Source organism: Pelophylax lessonae (genome assembly GCF_965119305.1).
Source record: "Pelophylax lessonae genome assembly, chromosome: 12".
In the NCBI taxonomy this organism is placed as follows: Eukaryota; Metazoa; Chordata; class Amphibia; order Anura; family Ranidae; genus Pelophylax; species Pelophylax lessonae.
The window spans coordinates 127,209,775-127,236,023 of NC_138779.1; the positions used below are offsets into that span (position 1 = coordinate 127,209,775).

At 42.6% G+C, this 26,249-nt stretch overlaps 1 protein-coding gene across 2 annotated transcripts in view; it reads right to left on the reverse strand.

The window, feature by feature from the left end:
• MFRP (membrane frizzled-related protein) overlaps positions 1-26,249 on the reverse strand; it is a 145,646-nt gene that overhangs the window by 107,524 nt on the left and 11,873 nt on the right. For both annotated transcript variants that reach the window (XM_082274065.1, XM_082274066.1), the window contains exon 4: positions 21,393-21,506. In XM_082274065.1, coding sequence (XP_082130191.1) covers positions 21,393-21,506 — 114 coding nt within the window. The remainder of the gene's footprint in view (positions 1-21,392; positions 21,507-26,249) is intronic.

A 26,249-nucleotide genomic window follows, 5' to 3' on the forward strand; every position in this document is an offset into this window, starting at 1 on the left:
GCTGCAGCGGAGATTTCAGTTCCTGCCTGATATAGTGGATCTGCAGCGGGCCTGGAGTGATGCCAAAAGGCGCTCACCCAGGCTCCTGCTAAAGGCTGTGGAGCAAATCTCCGGTAAGTAAAAATATACATTACATGTGACCAGATAGGTTACAATTTTTTGGGTAGGTGGACATGTGTTTAGCTATGCAACAACACTAATACCAACACCCCCCCCCCCCCTCCCTCTCGCTCCTACCTTTCCTACCTCCATCAAGTGTCTCTTCACAACCTTTAATACTACTATGTACATTCGTATTTTTTATGTTTCTTTTTTTTCTTCTGCTTCTAGCCAAAGCGGACGGACGGCACCCTCTTGTGCTTTTGGTGAAGAAGGGGAGGAGGAGGACGGCCACACTCCAATACGCAATCAGAGGCAGCGAGCCATTTGAGCAGCTGAAAATTGTGGATCGTAAGTAGAAAATAAAAATGTTAGAAATTTCTAATCTCTAATCACATTTTACAGAGCCCCCTTTACATCGGAGTCTCCAGACTTACTACACTGTAAGAGGGAAGTGTGAAGACTCTGATATAAGGAGAGTTTGGGAACCATTATTTGAGGGGGGAAGCTGGGGACTCTGGTGTAAAAGGGAACTCTGTGTTCCCCAAAGCTCCCCCATACATCTGAGCTTACAGAGACCCTCTTACACTTCCCTTCCTCAGTCCACCACAGTCAAGGGCACAACAAGTCCCACTGCAGAAGGCTACCTGCTTGGACTTGTAATCCTCTCTGTAGGGGAATGAGGAAATACTGCCTGCTATGCTAAGACTTGTAGTGCCCTCTGTTAGGGACTAAGGATTCCTCAGTCCTCAACATTCTAGGGCACTATAAGTCTCAGCATAGTGGGCTGTCATACCTCAGTCCCTCACAGCTCGGGTCAAAAGCAACACAGTTAAACATCTAAAGGACAACTCCAAACAAAACTACCAATAATGGACAGAGTCCATATGCTCTATAATGTCAAAGACCCGCTACCACTCACCTTCCACCTCTGGTGCTGTCATTGTGTAGGGCAAAGGGCTCCATCTACACCATGTTTGGCTTTCAGGTCAGATAGGCAGGACTTGCTCAGCTCCACTCTCTTCCTTGGCAATTGACTCTGGCGTCATTGTGGATCTTTCCTCCTCTAGAAAACACCCAGGGGCCCTCTCCTTGTCCCCCAGCCACCCAGGGCCTTCTTCTCCTCCTCCTCCACCAACCATTTTCAGACTCTTCCAACTTCCCTTGGGCAACTCAACCCCTTTGCATAGTGGACACAATAAATCTATGACCAGCCTGCAAAATATCAAGTCTGGGCCTGGTTACCTGTATGTTCCGGGTCCAGGGCGGAGCTCTCCTCCCAGAGCAACAAATGATGATAGCAGAGTGAGTTGACCGGCCAGTCACTTCCTACTGGTGCAGGTACACACCTACCGATTCCTCCACATCTTAGGATAACATGATCAGACGGCCAATCCCCAGGCAGAGAAGGAGGAGTAAGTGTCAGCGGACAACAGACACCTGGCAGACGCAGTGAAGGGACTGCAGCACACTGCTGCAACTTTTTGATCCGAGGATTGAAAGCAATCTTTTACTTGGGAGATTTCCCTGACTGCGCCCTTCGAAATGTTGGTGCTCCGCCACTGGCCGCAAGGCCCCTGTAGGTGCGAGGCCTTAGGCGCCCGCTTAATTTGCATGGTGCCCTCCTGTTTTAAAACATGGTCAATGCATCTCATTGGTGTAAGTGCACTTCTATGTTCTGAATTGTAGGGGCATTGAGTATGGTGCTAGCATGATGAGAGGTTACTGCCTATTTGTGTCCATAAATAATATATAATGTTTTTCTTTTATTTTAGAAACCAGTGATCAGGATGTTGCGGCTCAGCCTTCTCAGGCCCCCTGTAAGTAATGTGGATGTGCTGGTGTGTTGTGTATTAGGTCGAACTTGGAGGAATGATTGTTTGTTTTGTTTTCTTTTGTGGTTGATGTAACTTCAGCAAGAGAGGAGCCTCAGGCAGGGCCAAGTCGCCTGGATCCGGGCCAGGAACACATTGTTGCCCAAGAAGAGGCCAATTCGTCTGAACCGGATGAGGACCTGGGCTCTCCTCAAATGGGAAGTAAGTATTCTACATGTGTTTGTGTGTTCAATGTGTCCTGGGAAATCTAAGGGCTGTAATATCTATATTTTGCCATTGGGGTTATGTAGCAGCTGACATTGAGGATGTTAGTTGTGGAGGACTGGGGAAGAGGGGCTGCTGCTTACCCAGTCCAAAGTAACTACTACCTTCAATGTTTCCCAACTACTTTCTGTGTGCCTTTATCAAATAGCTTTGGTTAAAGGATTGTATTTGTGTCTTTGTGTTTCTAGGAGATACGACGCCATCCCCCCATGAAGGGACACCATCCCCCCATGTAGGGTCTCCCCCATCCTCCCCCACTCCAGGCTCCCCTGAACTAGTCTGTAAGTACCTAAAATTAGATTCTCACATGAATTGTGTGTGCTAGGATGATGTGTATCTAGGATAATCTAAGTTGGAGTCTAAGCAAGTGTAGTTTTGCTATATGTGACAGGAAGGTTGGTCATGAAACACTCTTGCTTAACCTTCATGTTTGCAAGGTGGTTTTGGGGAGCTTTACAGGACATGTTATCTTTTGTAAGTTATCTCAAGCCACCCTATTCTAAATTGGTGTTAGTTTCTCTACATTGGAAATGGTGTGCTTTGTACTTGTAAATTTTTTGTGGACATTGTAATTTAATCATGTCCTGATTTAGTCAACACTGAAAATGTGTGTTTGTCAATCTTTCATAAATACTCTTCCTCGGTAATGTACCACATTCCAGTTCACAATTTGTGTTCTTTTTGTGCAGTTTCTCCCGAGCCAGCCACGCCATCAACTTCGGGGGCCCAAAAAAAAACTGATGATGGTAAGTTGTGTGCTTTTCCAGTAATGTGTCTACTTAGTAAGTGGAGAAATGCTAACTGTGTATGTCCCCGCTCAGGCTTCAAGTTCCTCTAAAGGCAGCAGGTTCTTTATGTGAATGCATTCTATGCATTAGTATTCCAAGTGATAGGTGTGCATATTTCCCCTCAGACTTACTGGGACCATTTTTTACTGTCCACATTTTTGCACTAATACTTGTCTGGAACAGACTCCCCCTCCTCCTTAACTGAGGTGACAGCATGCCAATATTGCCTCCTGATGCTGTCACTCCTAATCATTGAGACCATCGGAAGGGAGGGGGGCAAGGCTGGCTCACAGTTAGGTGCCTGAACAGGCACAGGGTGCTTGGCTTCATCTCATGTGCCTCCATAGCAAGCTGCCTGCTGTGGGGTCAACCAACAGGAGGGAGGTGCCTAGAGGTGTGTACAGGGGCCATGTAAAAAGGAGGATTGTTATTTATCTTGTCCCCAAAAACCTAGAGAGTGTAAGTCTAACCTGATTAGTTTTCCACAGCCCTCCCAAAATATGTTTCCAACACTTAGAACAGGCAGGGCTGAGGCACCAAAAACATCCGAAAAACACAATCAGCACAAAAGCAGGGAGTACGTATCCTTAACGCTACAAGCTTCACCCAGTAGAATGACGCTTGCACTGTACAAATCTGCATCACCACCATATCAAAGTCTAAATAAAACTTTCAGGGAAATGTGGAGGGGTAATGAGTGGGTGTTAGAGCGTTTTCATGACTGCCTAACCTACAGTTAGCGTGAGTCCATTTGTTGATAAACTTTTTCTTCTCTCTTAACACAGCTGGGATGGCGGAAAGGAGATCAGGGGAGCAGACACATCTGCTCCGTCCACAACTGGCCCTCCGAATTCCAAAGGGTAAGTCTCTACTATGTGTCAGGTTCAATCTATAGACAGTAAGAGGGAGAGAGAACGCTACACAAACTCCAATGGTGATAGAGATAAATGTGTGCACATGTATCGTGTTGACCAATTGAACCCAAAACACCTTACATTCTTCTAAATGATTGCTTGTGTTGACATGAAGAAAAGCCTTTTACTTAGCTTTGGTGGAACTGCTACTAACATTCCAAGCCATCTTATGTAACCTTTTGAACAATTTGCTGTGAAAGTTTGAGTTTAAGGTTTACACCAGCAATTTAGCATATTTGCTTCAGAGTGTTGATAAAAGCCAACCAATAGACTCCTAAGCATATTTGTTGAGGCACATTAATTACAATCGTTGTTTGGATCATTTTGCATAAAACTAATTGTCATGTCTTTTTCTACCCAGGACACACGCACCTCACCTATGAGGTCCTTTTGGAATACGTAACATGGTGCATAGACCGAATCTTAGTTTTGGAAGAAACTTATGGGGCCGATCCAGCCCCTCAGGAGCCATTTGTCAGGAATGTGTCCCCCTTAAAAAGATTATAGTTTTTATTTTTTAATTTGTTTGGTTAATTTTACAATGTTTTTTAACTGTCACATTTCGACATTCTAAAAAAAAATATAACAAAAAAATTTAAAAATTCAAAACCCTTTTTTTTGGGACCAAAAAAAAAAAAAAATTAAAAAACCCTCGTTTTTGGGAAACAAAAAAATTTAAAAATTCAAAACCCTTTTTTTTGGGACCAAAAAAAAAAAAAAAATAAAAAAACCCTCGTTTTTGGGAAACAAAAAAATTAAAAAATTAAAAACCCTTTTTTTTGGGACCAAAAAAAAAAAAAATTAAAAAAACCCTCGTTTTTGGGAAACAAAAAAAATATAAAAATTTAAAAAAAACCCTTTTTTTGGGCACCAAAAAAAAAAAAAAAAAAATAAAAAAAAAGCCTTGTTTTTGGCAACCAAAAAAAATATAAAAATTTAAAAAAAACCCTTTTTTTGGGACCCAAAAAAAAATAAAAAAACAAAAAATGCCTTGTTTTTGGCAACCAAAAAAAATATAAAAATTTAAAAAAAAACCTTTTTTTGGGCACCAAAAAAAAAAAAAAATAAAAAAAAAGCCTTGTTTTTGGCAACCAAAAAAAATATAAAAATTTAAAAAAAACCCTTTTTTTGGGACCCAAAAAAAAAATAAAAAACAAAAAAAGCCTTGTTTTTGGCAACCAAAAAAAAAAATGTTTACAAAAAAGCCTTGTTGTTTTTATGGCAACCGACAAAACCACAAATGTTTACAAAAAAGCCTTGTTGTTTTTATGGCAACCGACAAAACCACAAATGTTTACAAAAAAGCCTTGTTGTTTTTATGGCAACCGACAAAACCACAAATGTTTACAAAAAAGCCTTGTTGTTTTTATGGCAACCGACAAAACCACAAATGTTTACAAAAAAGCCTTGTTGTTTTTATGGCAACCGACAAAACCACAAATGTTTACAAAAAAGCCTTGTTGTTTTTATGGCAACCGACAAAACCACAAATGTTTACAAAAAAGCCTTGTTGTTTTTATGGCAACCGACAAAACCAAAAATGTTTACAAAAAAGCCTTGTTGTTTTTGGTAACAAACTAAACCAAAAATGTTTACAAAAAAGACTTGTTTTAGTGAAAACCTCAAAAAAAATTATAAAACACATAAAATATGTTTATCTAAATAAAATTAAAGTATGTTGCTCTTTGCAACACAAATGTTACATTGGCAATTTAGTTCATTCTATTATATATTGTAATATATTTTTTGTACGCTACAGTTGGTAGACACCCACATGTGTTATTAAAACATTTATTTTATTACCCAAGTTTTCTTTTTGGTGTACACATCGAATGTCTTTTGTGTTGTATTTGTTTAGTCGAGTGGTGTGGTCTGTAATTGTTAGTATGTTGGCTTTGGTTTATGTTAGCCTTGAGACTTGTTTTGAAGCTACATTTGAAGGGAGACCTTTTCTTGGGTCGTTATGTGAACATTGAGTTATCTAAATTTACATGAAATCATATGTTTGGAGATCGAGAAGCACGTGTGTATAAATGCCTACATTAACCAGGGCCATTACTTGGCCACCAACACTCCTAAAAAACCAAAGAGCAAACCCAAACTAATCATTTTGCATAAAATTTTATTTCATCCCCAAAAAAAGCACTATAATAAATCATATTGTGCCACCCTCAAATTAAAAAAAAATGGCCCCACAAATTGGCCAATGTAACAATCATTAACAAAACTAAACCAAAAAAAAAAAATAAAAAGAAATTAAGTTGGTGGTGGTGGTGGTGACTGAAGCAGTGTGGTGAGCAATGGAAAGGTTCCTGCCATCAAATGGTGGGCCAATAGTCCCATCTGCTCTGGGGTTAGCCTTAGAGTTCTGGTAAAGTGGCCCATTAGGATCAGATCTTGTGTCTGAGGCTGCTGCTGATGCAGGGTGTTGAACCCTGGAAATGTCCCAGACTGAAGATCTTGTGCCAATAGTCCCATCTGCTCTGTGCTCAGCCTAAGAATTTGGGTAACGTGTGCCATTACCATGAGATGGGATCGTTGCTGCTCCAAGGCTATTTGATGCTGCTGGTGGTGCAAGGGTTGTGAAGATGTGTGGGGAGTGGTGGTTGATTGGTTGTTGTGGTCCACGGTGCGGGGGCAAACGACATGTCGCATTGGTGACAAAAAAGAAGAACGGCCTGGGGAGGAGTGAAGTGATAAAGGTGTGGAGGGAATGTAGTCAGGTGGAAGGGGTACTGTGGAACCAGTGCGCATTGAGGTTGTGCAGGAGGATTGCTCATTGAGGGGTGTGGGAGTCCGAACGGAGTGTGAAGTGCTAGGAGTGGCTACAGGAGGAATTGTCCCATCCCCAGCTGCCTGACAAGTGGCCAACACTGGCATTACCCTCCCACTACCACAACCTGCAGTGGCAGGTGAGTGAGATGTTTGGGAGGGCTCTGCCAATGGGGCATCTTCAGATCCAAACAGGCATTGGCGTGTGGCCAGCACCTGAGTGTCAACACTTTGCCGATCCCGTTGATGCTGGTCTGCTAAACTTACCAAGCTGTTACGCATATCCTGTTGAACCTGTAACATATCCTGGTGAACCTGTACCATTGTTGCTACAGATTCCTGTATGAGCCCGAGCAGACGTACTGCCTCAGTAGATTGCTGAGTACGCCTCCTTAACTCATTTTGGACCTGATACTCATCAAGCAGCCTCTCGGCTACATCCAGCATAGATGGACGAAGTTGGGTAGGTGACAATCCCTCTGCATCTAAGGCTACCTGAAAGCAGAAGAAATAGACCAAATCATTATCAAACATCATGACTAAATATTTCAGATTAGTTTGACAACTTAACACCCCAAGCAGAACGTTGAAAAGTTTGATGTGCTTCTAATGAGTACTTGTTCATTGTAAGATTATCCAAGCTAGCAACACTTCTGATAATGGGTACATATTATATTGGTAGGACTAATATGACAAAGGCAAAAAAGATTCAACATGAAGGTGTTCCCAATTAACCCTGGTGTGGTAGGTTGTTTATGCTTTTGGTAAATCTGTTACTACACCAATGACTTTATACATCTACGTATGTTGTCTAAAATCTTGCCATCAATCGGCTAGAGGACAACCCAACCAAACGATACCCATGAATTTGGACCTGGAAAATCAAAGACGGGCCGGACTTTAAAGATCCTGGATGTTTTTGGAACATTAGTGGCACACCAAATTATAACATAATTCCCTGATGTTCAAGATAGAACTCTTGTTGTGCTGGTGCATCGTCAGAATGTCATAGCACTAATTTAACACACACAATGTAAGCCACATCTAGTCCAAAATCAATGCTACCATTGAAATGTTACATGTGCACCTTGTTCCCTTATATCACATACCACAGCACTGGATGCAGAATCGTCGCCAGCTCCTGATCCAACTCCAGCTGCAACGTCAAGAGGGGCCTGATGTTCTTTTAAAAACAAAAAAAAAAAAACATGTTTAGTACATAACCTTAGTCAGTAATGATTATGGCCAGATTGCCCTCCTAGCTTCATGAATGAAGCATTGAGGCCAAACATTCAAAAGTGCTTTCCTGGGCTCATAGGACACTTGCTAAACCCTCCCAAAGGTTAAGAAGGCTTGGTCTGCCTACTAATGACGGCACCCATTAATGCTGTCAACTGTGTTTTGCAGGGTAAACATCTAAAAGGCAACACTCTTTCATAAGAAAAAACATGTGTGTTAATGGGGTTAATAAGATTCCAAAAAACATTATTTGACTAGACATACCAACACCTTCCTCCAGGCCTAGCTGCACTGGGTGTGTTCCCTGCTGCGGATCTTCTGTAAAGGACATAGCAATATGAGCTATCTTGGAAAAAAAAAAACATCTACATTGTTTGGCACAGTATGATATTGGACCTACCAGGAGGAGGGTCAGCACTGATGTCAACACCTGTGAGTCCGTCTGGTTCGCCAAGCTGCATGGGCTGTGGAGGGGCTGAGATCCGTGCTACAGATGAACAAATTGCAGGTTGGGGAAAACAAAAAAAGGACAATTGGAAGGGCAAGTATCAAATTCTATTAATGTCACACATAGGATAGTAGTTAATCTTTTCCAAACAACTCACACAATTGACATCCAAGATAATATCCTACCTCGGTGCAAAGCATCCGAATCTAAGTCCTCTCTGGTAAAGATGGTATCAGGTCCTATGATGTTCAAGAAAGGTAATTGATAATCCCAGAGAGAACTTCGTGCACGTTCATCCAGTCGACCTTGTCGGTCATAAAGACCCTCCGCAGCCCATGCAATTAGCTTCTTCCGAACGGACCCACAGATGTCGTTGACCTTCTTCCGCACACTGTCACGGTGGCGAGGTGCTTCACCCAGTGCATTTACAGCATCCCGGATTTCATCCCACAATCTGTTCTTCTCTGTTACTGAGTAAGACGCGGCCCTGGTCCCATGTATCGCCTGATATCTGGCCATATAGGCGTGGACCAGGGCACAGCACTGATTGTGGTTGAAACGGGGAAGCCGGGATAATGTGGACAAGCTGACTCTGGTGGACGGACCCGCTCCAGGACTACTGTCAGAAGAGCCAGCTTGTCCACTTGGTGTGTTACCACCTCCCCCGGCTTCCTCCTCCGGGATGGGGATGGTGGACTCCCTCATGGATACAGCTGGAGCCTCCCTCACACCAGAGCCAGACGATCTGCCCACCCTGCCCCCCCTGCCCCCCCTGCCCCCCCTGGCCACCCTGGCCACCCTGGCCACCCTGCCCCTTCTCATCCTTCCAGTGGGTGGGGCCATGGGAGCACGAGGTGGGCAGAGAATCTGGCTGTCCAGCAGCAGCAAAGAGCCCCAAACTCCTAAATCTGAAATGACAAAAGAGAAAACAGAAAAAACAGGATTTGCAGATTGCTCTTCATATACAGTATAATTAGTGAACAGTTACAGAACACACTTACCTAATGGCACAAACAGACTTGGTGGTGGTGGTGGTGGTAGTAGTGGGCAAAGAGCAGAAGAGGCTGCAAAGAAAAGGAAAAAAAAAACACATAAGAGATCGCATATGGGTACAAATCACACGAGGCCCTCCAAACACTTACCTAATGGCACAAACACGGTGGTGGTGGTGGTGGCAAAAAAAGCAGAAGAGGTTGCAAAGAAATGGAACAAAAAAACACATAAGAAAACGCATATGGGTACAAATCACACAAGGCCCTCCAAACACTTACCTAATGGCACAAACACAGTGGTGGTGGTGGTGGTGGTGGTGGTGGTGGTGGCAAAGAGCAGAAGAGGCTGCAAAGAAATGGAAAAAAAAAACACATAAGAAATCGCATATGGGTACAAATCACACGAGGCCCTCCAAACACTTACCTAATGGCACAAACACGGTGGTGGTGGTGGTGGCAAAAAAAGCAGAAGAGGTTGCAAAGAAATGGAACAAAAAAACACATAAGAAAACGCATATGGGTACAAATCACACAAGGCCCTCCAAACACTTACCTAATGGCACAAACACAGTGGTGGTGGTGGTGGTGGTGGTGGTGGCAAAGAGCAGAAGAGGCTGCAAAGAAATGGAAAAAAAAAACACATAAGAAATCGCATATGGGTACAAATCACACGAGGCCCTCCAAACACTTACCTAATGGCACAAACACAGTGGTGGTGGTGGTGGTGGTGGTGGTGGCAAAGAGCAGAAGAGGCTGCAAAGAAATGGAAAAAAAAAAAACATAAGAAATCGCATATGGGTACAAATCACACGAGGCCCTCCAAACACTTACCTAATGGCACAAACACGGTGGTGGTGGTGGTGGTGGTGGTGGTGGCAAAGAGCAGAAGAGGCTGCAAAGAAATGGAAAAAAAAAACACATAAGAAATCGCATATGGGTACAAATCACACGAGGCCCTCCAAACACTTACCTAATGGCACAAACACAGTGGTGGTGGTGGTGGCAAAAAAAGCAGAAGAGGTTGCAAAGAAATGGAACAAAAAAACACATAAGAAAACGCATATGGGTACAAATCACACAAGGCCCTCCAAACACTTACCTAATGGCACAAACAGACTTGGTGGAGGGGGGGTGGTGTAATCCTTTATAGGCAAAAGGAGGCTGCAAACATTAAACATACATGAGAAATCGCATGACCTACATACGTGCACATAATAAATTCCAGTTATCAGGAAAGCAAAAATGGTGTCTTTGGAAGCTGGGAAGGTAAGGGGGCAGGTTTAGATGCCAAATCTAGACTGCACACCTTTAACAAACATGAGAAAACACATGTCCAAACCACATGCACATGGGGCCAACTGCCAATGATTAAAAGACACTTGAGGGGTTCCCAAGCTATTGTGGGTTGGAGGGGATTCACCATAGACAACTTAAGCACACCCAAGATAAGTACAAATTCTCTCCTTCCTTTTTTTTGGGAGAGAGAGATACAATTGTCTTACCTCCAGATAATGTAGGTTGTGGGTCACAGGATCTTGCTAGCACATAAGAAACATCGATCTATAACATCCAGCAGCCATATTGGCCATGTGCTCCTTTTATAGCTGGCTCACAGGTGTGATAATTAGCGGCCGTTTCTATATATATCTGCGCATTCGCGAATTTGCGCGTTCAAAATGGAGGACGATATCCCAGACGCATTAGATGGTGCAATGCTGGCATTTATCGGTGCCTTGTTTGAGGAGGCCCTGGCACAGGAGGCAGCAGAAGGTGGGGAAGCTGCAGCAGCAGCAGCAGCACCTCCAGCAGCAGCACCTCCAGTCCGTGTGCCCTTACCTCGCCAGCCACGCATTTTTGCTCCAAGGATCTATTTGGACAAGCTGCGGGATTCTGATGTCAGGAGGAAGTTCCGGCTCGAGCGAGGAACTATTCTACACCTCTACCAGCTCATAGCAGAGAAAATTGACCCGGACACACAGCGCGGCCATGCGGTGCCCGGCATGGCCAGATTGCTGGCCACTTTGTATATTTTAGGGCGTGGCAGCTTCCAAGCCACTTCGGGAAGTATCATGGGCATTAGCCAGCCCACAGTTTCAAGGGTGTTCATGTTGGTCATTAATGCCATAGTGGATATAGTGCCCAATTTTATCCACTGGCCACAGAATGAAAATGAGTGGAATGAAGTCAAGTTGGGTTTCTACCGGCGGGCACACATGCCGCAAATCCTAGGGGCAATCGATGGCACCCACATAGCCATTAGGCCCCCAAGGAGCCACGAAAGTGAATACCGGAACCGCAAGCAGTACCACTCCGTGAACGTCCAATTAGTGTGTGACGCCAAACAGCGCATCATGAGTGTCAACACTGGTCACCCAGGGTCGTGCCATGATTCCAGTATGTTAAGAACAAGTACTCTGTACGAGGTGTTTGAAAGTGGACAAATGCCCGAAGGGTGGCTTATTGGTAAAGTATTTTGTCTTAACAACATAAACTGTAAGATTACATAGACATAGGAATAAGCTACATCGGTGTACACCCTGATTTAAGCAAAGCCTACCTAAAATGGATGTGTTAGGAGTTGTCAGGCTGTTCACACACAACCAGATCAGCAGCTTAGCAGCTCACAAAAGAAAGATTTGCAAAGTTGTCTTTGAGTCCAATGAAGGTGGTTAACCAATGTGTAAATGGTGTCCTCTAGCCACCCAAAGAAAACCTACAAATGATTCCAATGGTATTGCCATATCCCCAAAGTACTTTGCATAAGTGAGTCAATATTGGTTTCCTCACTCTAGTTGCAGATATATTCCAGAAGTAAGACCTAGGCTAATGTAATAGGAACAAAATAGGGGCCAAGTTGGAACTTGCAAGAGAAACCCACCACTTTGTGTGTCCTTTTTCCCATTTGTATTAGTGATTTAGGCAGTTAGACAGAGTTGAGATGTTTCATATGATTTTTTGCAAACAGACGAGCAGGTTGTTTAGTAAAATGCCTAATTGTCTCCCATTTTGAGGAGTCATCTAAAGTCACATGATATTAATAACTAATGTATATTTTTCTTATTTTTCAGGGGATGCTGGTTACCCGCAGCTGACGTGGCTGATGGCTCCAATCAGGTACCCCCAGGGCCCAGCAGAGAGGAATTACAACAGGGCCTTGCGGAGAAGCCGGAGTATCATTGAGTTGACCATAGGTCTTCTCAAGTCCCGGTTTCTCTGCTTGGCCCGGCCTGGGGGTGAACTCCTGTACTCTCCTACAAAGGCTTCCAAGATCATCCTGGCGTGCTGCGTGTTGCACAACATGTGCGTTGCCCGGGATGATTCTTGGGAGCTGACGGAGGAGAGGGAGCCAGAGGTCCGTCAGCCGGCGGCCCCCAGGCGGCGGAGCACCGCTGCCGGTATGGCCACCCGGAATACCCTGGTTGCTAGCCACTTTACATGTAAGTACTGTAACCGGTCAAGATAGGGCATGTGTATTAATTAGCTAGTTAGCAGAGGTGCCACTCACAGGGAGACAGAGGGTGATTATCATCTGCCAATGACACTTGCCATTGTAGATAAAGTGTAGTCAACATTGGTAAAATTGTGTTACTTGAGCAAAAACATGCACCTCTAACCATAAACATGTTGGTATTGTGAATAGTGTAAAGGGCTGAGAAGAGCTGGCAGGTGTTTATTTGTGTCTATGCCACCTGTGTAGTTATTGATAACATGAACGGCTGCTTGGTATCTTATGGTGTTGTAATTTTCCAGAACATCAACATCTTGGAATCATGGCACGTACCATGGGAAGCCTGTGGTGATGGGCTGTCTGGCGTCACAGGTGTGTATTCAAATGTTTACATTAATGATTTCTGGTTTGTGTAAGTTGGCATAAAATGTGTTATTTCACTCGTGATGTCGAAATTAAATGAAGTTCAGAATGAAGCAAACAGGCATTAAGATGTGATTTTCATTATGAAATGTCTTATCCTTTGTTTTATTTTTCCAGGAGTGGTACTGCTTGCGGGTGTAGGTGGTAGAAACCCACCTTGATGGACTCCACTCATTTTCTTTTGTGGTCAGTGGATATTTGGTAAGGCACATGGCCAATGACCAACATGAACACCCTGGAACTTCGAAAGTGGCTTGGAAGCTGCCCAGCAACCTTGCCATGCCTGTCCCCTATGAGCTGGTAGAGGTGCAGAATGGATTCTGAACTCTGCCGGAAGTTGTGGAAGACATCAGAATCCCGTAGCCATGGAGCAAAGATCGTGGTCTGGCGCTGTAAAGGCACACGGACTGGAGAGTGACAATATTCTTTTGCTGCATCCCTCCTTCTGCTGTCATTCTCAAATAAATAAATACATTAGAATTGAACATGTGTTTTTTTGTTTTGTGTGGGTGCCTACAGACAAAAGGGCCATCCACACTGTAAGATTTAGAGAAGACTTTATCCTTCAGATTGACATTTTCTATGTAGTGCAAGGGCCTGCCTGATTGCATCCAAATTGAAAGTGTTGAGGTTTGAGCTTATATTATATGGTTTGGTTAAGTCTACAGGAAAAAGTCTAGACAAATTGTTAGTGTATGGCCCATTAAGCTGCCAAGGCCGGAGTTTTGCACTTTGCATGCTGCTTGTACTGGTGATGTGAGGGGTTGTAATGTAGAGTAGGGATGTGACAGTGTTGTGTTGAGGTGTGAGGCAAATGTAGTGTTGGACTATGAGGGTCTGTGTTGTTGAAATATGGAGAGAGTCCAATATCAGACACCTATGTTTATTGGTCAAGAAATTGTAAGAACCATGGTAAATATGTAAAGAATTGCATCTCGATAAAACTAGGACCACACTCATAAAATCAAAATTGTGTTGTTTCCATTGATGTGCTTGAAATTTGGGTAGGACACCCCCCTCCCCCCCCAAATTCAAGATAGTTTAAAAAAACTGTTTAAAAAAATGAGAGTGAAAAGAGATCCCAAGTGTAGTGATGTGATTTGAACCCATGACGTTGTGAACTGCAGTGAAGTTGCAAAGCACTTAGCTATTGTGCAGAATAAAGCTGTATGGTGGAAAAAAAGGAGTGTGTTAAGGCTAAAAAGCACATATAGCTAAAGAACTAAACATTGTATGGAATGTGGGAAGAAGACCATGGTAAAATTGTGAGGTTTCATCTTGCCCTGAAGTAGGGTAGGGGTTTGGTCACTTGCCTTTGGTACTTTCCTTCATAAGATCGATTCGACACACAGACAAGATCAAAAAAACACTTAAAATGGTGTAAGCTTGCAAGCGCTTCTGAGTGTAACATTATTTAGCAATATATATGATGTAATCCGTTACATTTTAGCAATATAAACAAAAAAAGAAAATAAAAAAAGTAGGTGGAGATGGTAAGCCTCGAACCTACAGCAGAGGGAGATGAATTACAGACATGTGATGTGTGCACTAATCCACTAGCCCACATCGCTATGTGAAACTGCTATAAGCACGAAGACATAAGTTTGCGAATTGGCGAAGCCGCGATCGTAAGTGAATCCCGCTGACGGCGGAATTCATTATTGCTGTTTTACTCGCCAATTCGCCGCAGCGCCAGTTAATTGATTTGAACGCGGCGAAACTGAAACACGTCATAGATGTTTGAAGCTGCAGTTTCTTTAAATCCGGCCCCCCGGGTCCAATTTGGACATTTTGACTTAGGGGTGGACTCACTTTTGTTGCCAGCGGTTAAGACAATGGCTGTGTGTTGAGTTATATTAAGGGGACAGCAAATTTACACTGTTATACAAGCTGTACACTCACTACTTTACATTGTAGCAAAGTGTAATTTCTTTAGTGTTGTCACATGAAAAGATATAATTAAATATTAACAAAAATGTGAGGGGTGTACTCACTTTTGTGAGATCCTGTAAATCATGAATAAGTCCACCAATAATGTGTGAAAAGCACTATAGTAAGGTGTATAAAGAAAACGTGCATGCTTCGATATCAATGCATGTGCAGAAAGCCGCGTTCCACCACTGTGCTCCACACCCGTTCACGTTGCCTCTTACCTCACAAAAAGGCCCACACAATGGTAAGGTCAGTTATAGTCTTCCCAAATTCCTGGGTAAAATACTGCAGCAAGTTTCCAAGGGTCAATGGGGCAGGTCTCACTCTACTCCAGAAATGACCAAGCACAACCACTCAGCAAGGGGTTTAAAGAATGAAAACGACCATAGTGTAGTATGCCAACTACTCTGACCTTTTATTGGCCAAGAAAGAATATTACTTACAAACAAAGTGCACTCTATACTCCAGTGCACTGGATAAAAATCGCCAGTTTAACATCCAGATGTATTTCTTAAGCATGGACATCAAAGACAGATGAGTTAAAATGGCTGCTTGCTCACTTCCAGGCATGATTGCGGGTGGCCATACACTGTACAAACTGATTGTACAATCTCCTTTAGCTCTACATCCACTTTGTAGTGCAAAGGCCTGTCTGATTTGATAGAAATTGAATGGATTGGTCAGGTGGGTCCTCCTATTACATCGTTTTGGTAAATATAAAGGAAATTGTGCAGAGATTGTACAATAAGATTGCATAGTGTATAGCCAGCTTTATACAAGTGCATAGGAGGCAGGTTGACAGAGACACTCAGCTGTCAGGACCCTTCACATCTCTGTGTAGCAGAAACTGGCGTTCCTACATGCATGTTTTTTGGGGGGGTTTTTTGGGGTGTTGTGCCGCTGTGCACTCACGGGACCTCCTGGTGCTCCCTTCCCCGATCTCAGGACTACAATGGGAGGGCTGAGATTCCCCATTAACATCAGCTGGGAGGGGAGTGGCAGGAGGTCACTTGAGTGCACAGCGGCGAACTGAAAAAAGGTATTTTGCAGAATGATTTTTAAAACCCATATACTGTACAGTATATCTTTCTGTAACAGAGGGGCTCCCAGGATTTAAGATAGTGATTTTACAGCCATAGCGGCAGGAGGGGATGGGCGGGGAGGAGATGGCTCACACACACACTCTGTAGCTGACAGGCAGGGAGGGTAAGAGACTGCTGGCTGATGGAGGCACGTAAACTGACCTCTGTATCATGGATCAGAAGCCATGATTACTGTGGTCAGTACACTAAGGGGGGACACAGGAACAGGCAGGATCAAGCAGGTATTTTACAGCATAGAGAGGGACAAATTACATTGCACAAGCACTATGCTGTATATCCTGCTTTAAAGGAACAGGATCATTTTTTTTCTTTAGGATTACATCCACTTTAACCAGTTTCTGACTGATGTACAGTATATATACTGTATATACATCCTCAGGAAGTGGTGCTGATATCTTGGTCAAGGCTGCAGCTGCCATATCTCAAATATGTAATTACCTGACTCAAAATAACCTGTTGGAGCACCTCCAATCTGGTTTTCAACAAATGCACAGCACAGAATCTGCTTTAGTCAAAGTCATGAATGACTTTGTGATCGCTTCTGATTCTGACTCTCTATCTATTTTTATTCTTCTTCATCTCAGATTGGCCTTTGACATTGTGGACCATGATCTCTCACTTTTTTGCCTCAAAACCATATTTGGAGCTTCAGGTCTTATCTTACTGATTGCTATCATTTTGTCTCTTTTGGTGGATTCCAGCCTGAAATTGGTCCAGTTAAGTCCAATGTCCATTAGGGCTCTTACCTAGGTCTTTTACTTTTTAGCATTTACATTTTTCCACTTGGTCAGCTGTTAAGATCACATGGCCTCAATTATTACTTCTGTGCTGATTATACTCCTATATGCATCTATACTAAACCAGATTTTATTTTGGATGTTTCTCTCCTATCAGACTGTATACTGTATATGACAAAAAAAACATGGATTACTCAATTTTTCCTTCAGCTAAACAGTGACAGGCCTGAAGTCATGCCTTTGGCACCCTCATCAACTTTGCAGAGCCAGTCCTGCCATACTAAAGCTTCAGTTTAAATTAAAAAATCAGCAAGGGCTTTTGGATCCTTGCTTAACTATTGATCCACATGTAAAGAATGTTGTCAAAATTTTTTTTTTTGACAAACATCGCCCAACTGTGCCCTATGTTATCATGTACTGTGGCTGAAAAGCTGATCAATACATTTGTGTTCTCCTGACTTGAAAACCTGTAATACTCCACTTGCTGAGGTGCCATTTTCCACACTAAACAGACCACAGAATTTCTGATATTTGGCTGCCAGAATCCTGACTAGGCCTAGTGCAAGTGATTCCCTATCTTTGAGCTCTTTGCATTGATTTCACACTTCTCATGCTCACCTATAAGGCACAGCTTGGCACCCCATTACCTGTCTGTAATTTTATCATTCTATTCCCCTTCTCATTACCTTTGCTCCTCCAAATTTGGTCTTTTGTGTGTCCCTCAAACCTGTCCAAACCTTATAGGGGACAGAGCCTTCTCCTTAACCACTTAAGCCCCGGAAGATTTTACCCCCTTCCTGACCAGGGTTTTTTTTGCGATTTTTTACTGCGTGAATTTGACGGACAATTGCGCGGTTGTTCGACGCTGTACCTAAACGAATTTCACGTCCTTTTTTTCCCACAAACAGAGCTTTCTTTTGGTGGTATTTAATCACCTGTGCGATTTTTTGATCATGCGCTATAAACAAAAAAAGAGCGTAATTTTTGCAAAAATAACAATATTTTTCACTTTTTTTTATATGAAATTCCCCCCAAAAAAATGTAAAAATCAAAATTTTTTAACATTTTCGGCCAAATTGTTTTATGCTACATATGTTTGGTAAAAAAATCGCAAAAAGCGTATTTTGATTGGTTTGCGCAAAAGTTATCGCGTTTACTAACAAAGGGAAAGATTTTTGTCATTTTTGGTGTTTTTTTTTTTAACGAGTAATGGCGGCGATCTGCGATTTTTTTTGCGGTACTGCGACATTGCGGCGGACAGATCGGACCCTTGACTGACATTTTTGACACTTTTGGGGGTACCAGTGACATTACTACAGTAATCAGTGCTATAAATATGCACTGTTACTGCAAAAATGACACTGGCAGGGAAGGGGTTAACTGTATTGGACAGGGAGGGGTTAAGTGTGTCCTAGGGGCGTGCTTCTAACTGTAGGGGGACAGGTCTCCTAGTGTAAAAACAAAGATCAACGGTTCTACATAGTAGAACTGTCTGATCTTCATTTTTACACAGGGGAGAATGACAGGCGGCTTGTTTACATAAGCCGCTCTGTCTTTCTCCCGCTGTACCGGCGATCGTAGTGTGACCGGCGGACATCGGGTCCGCCGGTCACACGCCCGCACTCCTTTGTGAACGAGCCGAGGCGGGCGCGCACCGAGGCGGGCGCGCGCTTGCCCGCTATTGGCTCTAAAAGGAGTGACAGGCGAGCGACGTAGACCTACGTCACTCTGCCTGGCCGGGGCTGACTGCCGCAGTAAATATACTGTGAGCAGTCGGCAACCGGTTAATTCTCTTCCCAAGAACATCATAGATTCATCTTTTTTAGCCACTTAAGCTCCAGAAGATTTTACCCCCTTCATGACCAGGGCATTTTTTGCTATTTGGCACTGCCCTTTTTTACCTGGCAATTGCACAATCATGGACCACTGTACACAAATTAACTGTATATCATTTTTTTCACACAAATACAGCTTTCTTTTGGTGGTAATTGATCACCACTGGGCTTTTAATTTTTTATTATATAAACAAAAAACTAACTAAAAATTTTGAAAAAAAAACTATATTTTTTTACTTTCTACTATAAAACATAGAAAAAAATGTATTTCAGCAAATTTAGGCCAAAATGTATTCTGTTACATGTCTAAAATAAAATCCCATTAAGTGTATATTGTCTGAAAGTTATGCCATCTACAAACTATGGTATACTATACTGTATATAATGTAATATTTATTTATTTATTTTTTTATACTAGCAATGGCGGTGATTAGCGACTTATAGTGGGACTGTAATAGTGCGGTGGGCAATCTGACACTTACTGACACTTGTAGGGAACTGACTAACCGACACTGTCATTGTACTAATGACACTGGCTGTGAAAGGGTTAACTGTGTGCCTAACAATGTGTAATGTGTGATGCTTTTATTAATTGATGTGTTTTTTTTTTTTCTCCCTGCTTTGAAGGGAAAAAAACAGCCACATGGCTGCTCCGTGTACAAAACCCTGTGTTATTAGTAATAGCAGTACACATATATATATATTTATGGAGATACATTGAATTGTATTATATTAGCATTTGTATTTATTAAGTCCTGATCAAAGCCAACTGTGTGGCCACGCCCACAAGGGAGGTATCTCCTCCCCTGATCTTAAGAGTCATGTGGAGGCTCCTTCTACTATATATATATATATATATATATATATATATATATATACCAAGGGTTCAGTCATGGCCCTTAGGCTCTGAGGAAGAGGCACTGCCTTGAAACGCGTTAGCCTTTCATTTTCATGATCTTGCTCAATGGAGTTGATATGCTGGTTTACATCGCACGTTTGTGAGTAGCCATTTTTTTATATTTTATCAATAAAAAACTTAATGAGGATAATGCGCTAGGCTGGTGCACCCTTCTTTTTTGTTTATGTCTACAGTGCTTTGTTGACCACCCCGGTCGTAAAGGGCAGCAAGGCTTAGCCATTAGTGGATGCCAAGTGAGAGTCCCGGGATAGAGGCAGACAGAGAACCTGATTCTGAGCGCAGGAGCAAGGTGCCAAGCATCACAATTTTCTTTCTCTGCACTGTGATTGGCTAAGCCAATCAGCAGGGCATAAATCATTAGCTTGGACCTGCAGACCGACTTGCTGCGCTGTACCGAATCACAGCACAGACGGGGAAGCTGGCGAGTGTGCACCCCCTACCCGGGGAATGCCGGATTATGTATACATACACGATCTAGCACAGAGTGGATGGCCTGTCGCAGTATTCTTGCAATTGGGGCTAGTGGTTAAACTCTTTCAAATTGAAACTGAAAACTTTTTTCTTTAGACAAGCCTTCATCTAACTGTCCCTTTTTTGTTCCTTTGCTTGTGTATCATGTGTTTTGATTTCTTTTGCAAATTTCTTTCAGAAGATACCTTTAATTATTATTATTAATATTATTATTATTATTATAAAGGATTAGCGTAGCGCTTTACAATGAGGGAAGACAATACTGTTACAATACAATTCAATACAGGAGGAATTAGAGGGCCCTGCCCATTAGAGGTTACAATCTAGAAGGAAAGGTTAGTGAAACAGAAGGCAATAACTGTGGGGCATGAGCTGATGGAGAAAATGGAAGTACAGGTGAGCGGTAGATCACAGCTATCCTTAGAGAAACTGGAGAGAAAAGACTAATGCAGTGTGCCTCAAATGAGGAGAGTGACAGAGAGGGAGGTGGGTGAAGTACCTGAAAGGTGCTATGTGGGGCTGGAAGGATCCTGACATCCCCTCCCTTGCGTCCACTGAGTCTGGGGGAGTGAGTCCAGAGAAGACCACCTTGGGATAGGGCAGCAGAAGACGTAGTGTCGGATTCATGAAGCCAGGTTCCGGTAACGGTGAGTAGATTAAATGAGTTGGCGATAAAGAGGTCATGGAGAGAGGTGAGTTTATTACGGACAGAGCGGTCATTCCAAAGGGCGCAAGAGAAAAGGAGTCTGGTCTTGGGAAGAAGAGAAATGGGAACTAAATTGTGTTGATTGCGGCTGCAGCCAGAGGGTGCAGGGTAATGGGTGTATAGAGTACAGGTAAATGATGGAGGCCCAGGGTTTGGGGATATATCTCCAGAGAGTAGGAGAAGCAGAAAGATGAAGGAGGTAATATAAGAGTGTGATTTATATGAAAGGACATGGCCCAGTGTCCTGGAGATTTTGTGTGCATGTGAATTTAGAAATAGCAGGAGATGGTGAGTGCAGTAATAAGGAGACCCCATGACCCCTTCTAGGTTGTTGGACTACTGGAGGAGACACTTATCACCCTGTCCTTTTTACTCACACATGCAGGCATCTGTGTAATCAAGCTTTTCAGTTAACAATAAAAAAAAAGTGAATAATTGTAATAATATTTCCAAATTAGGATACTTACTAGACATTACAATTCCAAGTGTCAGACTGAAAATCAACACCACGACCAGGATAACTGCTACGAAGATGAGTACAGTAAGACGATTATGTTGAGGCCTTCTACTCTGTAGAGAAACTAAAGACAACACAAATGATTCCTATTACACTGAGATTATGCTTCTTGATTAAAATTTTACTAGAGAAAAACATAGATCTTGCCAATGACCAGTGCAGACTCTTTCACTTTTCCCCTGCTGAAAACTCAAGTTAACAAAAATTACCCACCAAAAAAGATGGGTTATCAGATAGAATATTGTAAGCAGGTCTAATAGTAAGCTGAGATACCAGTGCATGGGTGGTATAGAACTACGGTTCCACCCTTATCAGATAGTCATATGATGGTGTGGTGGTTGGGGTAGGGTGTTTCTTGGCTATGGTATTTAGTTCCAATCTCCGCACAACATATTAGGCATCATACCGCTAAGTGAATGTAATTTACTGTGTGATTAGAACTGCATTGTTATGTAGTGATATAAGTGCTTAATTGTATCATATGAAAGTGTGTGACAAATTTTGTATCAATAATGTGATTCAACAAACATTTTATGTGACATAAAGTGCTGTAGTGCTCAAAAAACTTCCCACATATACTTTGGTGTAAAACACAAATAGATAGTTTGTGTTCATGGTCCAATAAATCATAAAAGTTCATGTAAATCCAACTTCAGTATTAGATACAAAAACTGTGTGCAAAACAGTTTATTCCTCTTATCTTCTTGAGCTATCACCACACCAAGTGAGTTGTCCACCACCACTTATGATCCAAATCACTCACCAGATCAAATGGCTGGTAATGTTACAAATCAGTGAACAGGCGTTTTCCATTAAGGGAATCTGCAAGCTTCCAGGTAAACCATCTAAGCCAGCTATGCAATCTTTCCTTAATCTCAATCGATGTTGCAGGTGAGGAAAAACCCAAAAAAAGAGAGAAAACTCGGCATAGCAAAAAACCTTTTATAAAAAGTTCCCACTTTAATAAAAAGATGATACACTCACATTTATATACATTTTTGTGTCTCCACTGACAAAAGTACAAGGCATTTAATCGTATATGAGTTAGCTTTGACTGCTGTAATGCCACGAGCAGACCTGACACAGTGTGAGGGTAACACTTCCAACACCCTCCCTACGTTCGTTTTGTCATTGGACGTCTTCACGGGGCAGTGGAATGTTCGCCATCACGCACAGTTTAAATACAGTTTCTCCATTGCAGCAAGATTAAAAATAATCATCTCTGCTACTCTATCAAAAACAGGACCGGAATGGGAATAAAATTCAGCCCTGGAATAATTTCATACCAGCCCCATAGCATTATTATACCAGCCCAACAGCATAACGTCATTATTTTCTTGTTCATAAAAGGGAAAACCATGCATTTTAAAGCACATTTGAAGAGTGTATTATATATAGACAAGAAAGATATAAAAGCACATAGGGCTTATATATATATATATATATATATATATATATATATATATATATATATATATATGAGCAAATTCCGGTTAAAAATGGCAAAAGTGCAGAAATGGTACAGGAGGTGGTCATAGGCTGTGTGGACATGATACAGGAGGACATGTCAGAGGCTGCGGACATGGTACAGGAGATGCAGGGGCTGTGGGCATGGTACAGGAGATGCAGGGGCTGCAGACATTGTACAGGAGATGCAGGGGCTGCAGGCATGGTACAGGAGGACATGTCAGAGGCTGTGGACATGGTACAGGAGATGCAAGGGCTGCAGGCATGGTACAGGAGATGCAGAGGTGGCAAGCATTGTACATGAGATGCAGGGGTTGCGGACATGGTACAGGAGAAGTCAGAGGCTGTGGGCATGGTACAAGAGATGCAGAGGCTGCAGGCATGGTACAAGAGATGCAGAGCCTGTGGGCATGGTTCAGGATATGTCATAGGTTGTGCATACATGGTACAGGAGATGCAGAGGCTGCAGGCATGGTACATGAGATGCAGAGGCTGTGGATATGGTACAGGATATACAGGGGCTGTGGACATGATACAGGAGATGTCATAGGCTGTGCGGACATGGTACAGGAGATACAGATGCTGCGGGCATTGTACAGGAGATGCAGAGGCTGAGGACATGGTACAGGAGATACAGGGGCTGCGGACATGATACAGGAGATGTAAGAGGCTGGGGGCATGGTACAGGAGATGCAGAGGCTGTGGGCATGGTACAGGAGATGTCATAGGCTGTGCAAACATGGTACAGGAGATGTCAGAGGCTGCGGGCATGGTACAGGAGATGCAGAGGCTGTGGATATGGTACAGGAGATACAGGGGCTGCATACATGATACAGGAAATGTCATAGGCTGTGCAGACATGGTACAGGAGATGGCAGAGGCTGCGGGCATGGTACAGGAGATGTCAGAGGCTGCAGGCATGATACAGGAGATGCACAGGCTGTGGGCATGGTACAGGAGATGCACAGGCTGAGGAAATGGTACATAGGGTTGCCACCTCATCCTTTTAAACCAGGACACATAATAATTACACAGGTTCTGTGGCTGATTAAAGTGTTAATTAAACTCGCTTAGTGCCTTACAGTATGTGCATTATATTAGCCTCAGAACCAGTGTAATTCATGTCGTGTCCTGATTTAAAGGGATGAGGTGGCAACCCTAATGGTACAGGAGAGGCAGAGGCTGTGGGCATGGTACAGGAGATGCAGGGGCAGCGGGCATGATACAGGAGATGCAGGGGCAGCGGGCATGGTACAGGAGATGCAGGGGCTTGCGGGCATGGTACAAGAGTTGCAGGGGCTGCAGAGGGGTCTTACTTACTGATCTGTGAGGCGCCTTACATTTTAAAATGGCGCTGCCTGGCCCGGCGCCATCACTGCGCATGCTCCATCTGCCTGAGAATGGCCGAGCGTGTACAGGCTTTCCTGAGCGGCAGCGGCGCATGCACAGTTGACATATCGGACTGGCCACAGCCATTTTTTTACTGGTGCTGATGCGCTTCAAGCAGCCCCAGGGCAGGGGGACTTGCCAGCCTACCAGAACATTTCTCGATATCCTGATAGGCCAGTCTGGCCCTGATCACAAACTCTATTGAGCTGTCATCCTTAACCAATGTAGTATAGTTATTTCAGTGTGTGTAACAACAATTGTTTTGTCACAGAGACTTAAAGAGACGTGCATTATCTTAAAGAACTCGCCTGCAACATCGATTGAGATTAAGGAAAGATTGCTTAGATGGTTTACCAGGAAGCTTGCAGATGATTACTTCCTAAAGGGAAAACGCCTGTTCGCTGGTTTGTAACATTACCAGCCATTTGATCTGGTGAGTGATTTAGATTATAAGTGGTGGTGGACAACTCACTTGGTGTGGTGATAGCACATGAAGATAAGAGGAATAAACTGTTTTACACGCTCATTTTGCACACAGTTTTTGGATCTTATACTGAAGTTGGATTTGCATGAACTTTTATGATTTATTGGACCGTAAACACAAACTATTGGTTTGTTTTTTACACCAAAGTATATGTGGGACGTTTTTGAGCCACTAAAGCACTTTATGTCACATAATATGTTTCTTGAATCATATTATTGATACAAAATTTGTCAAGCACTTTATTATGATACAATTATGTTTTGGTTTACAGCATTAGCACTTTATTGATTTCAAAGGTTTTTTTATATTATGTGAACATTGTTTGAATTCCTGTGTACAGGGCTGTCACCATTATAGCAACTTCTTTCCCTGTGTTTCTCACGTACCCATGATGTGCACATGCAAACACGCTCGCACATATCTGATTGGAGCCTAAGTGCTTTTGGAAATGGAGGAATTGAAGTATACTTCTTTCTTTACCCTGCATTGGTCCCTATCCTCCTTGCTGGGCGGTGGGCAAGGAAGGTAGTGCTGTACCGAGAATGACCAACACGTATAATGGAGAGGCTGCACACCCCAAAGAATGAACTAGCAGCTGGAAGTACAGAAGTACATACCCCCAGGGGTTTTCAGGCAGCAAATACACTTGTAGAAAAATTTGAAAAACTGTATAAAAGTGTTTCTTTTTTTTTTTTAAATATCCTTTATTAATGAAAATGGAAAATAGTGTAAACATACATGATAAAATCCCCAAACAGGGATAGAGATATATTATGAGCTCTGGTTACAAATAGAATAACATGATGTAACAACAGAAAAATGATAATCGCATGAGATAGATCATCACATCAGAAATGCAGAAACCCCAACGTGTTTCGACCTATAAAGTAAGGTCTTCCTCAGGGGGTCTGTGATGTCTAAAAAGAACATGTTTGTCAATTAAACAATTAAACATACATGAAATGTATCATGATACAAAAACATACAGATGAACATGTACGATATCTTTACCAAAATGGCGATATCAATATGGCCATTTGGGAAGATGACCTTCTAGTCATCAATATGTTCTCTGGTCCTCAATTGATATCGCCATTTTGGTAAAGATACCGCACATGTTCATCTGTATGTTTTTGTATTATGATACATTTCATGTATGTTTAATTGTTTAATTGACAAACATGTTCTTTTTAGACATCACAGAACCCCTGAGGAAGACCTCACTTTATAGGTCGAAATGCGTCAGCGTTTCTGCATTTCTGATGTGATGATCGATCTCATGCGATTATCATTTTTCTGTTGTTTTTTAAATTCTTTTTATTTCAATATGTGCATAAAAACAAACATTCCAAACGTCCTTTCAACAAAGGGACAAAACAATATAAAATAAAAAAAATATACAATATCCAAATAATTATCTGTTTACTTAGTATTCATAATCTCTTTATGCCAAGGTATATCCATTTA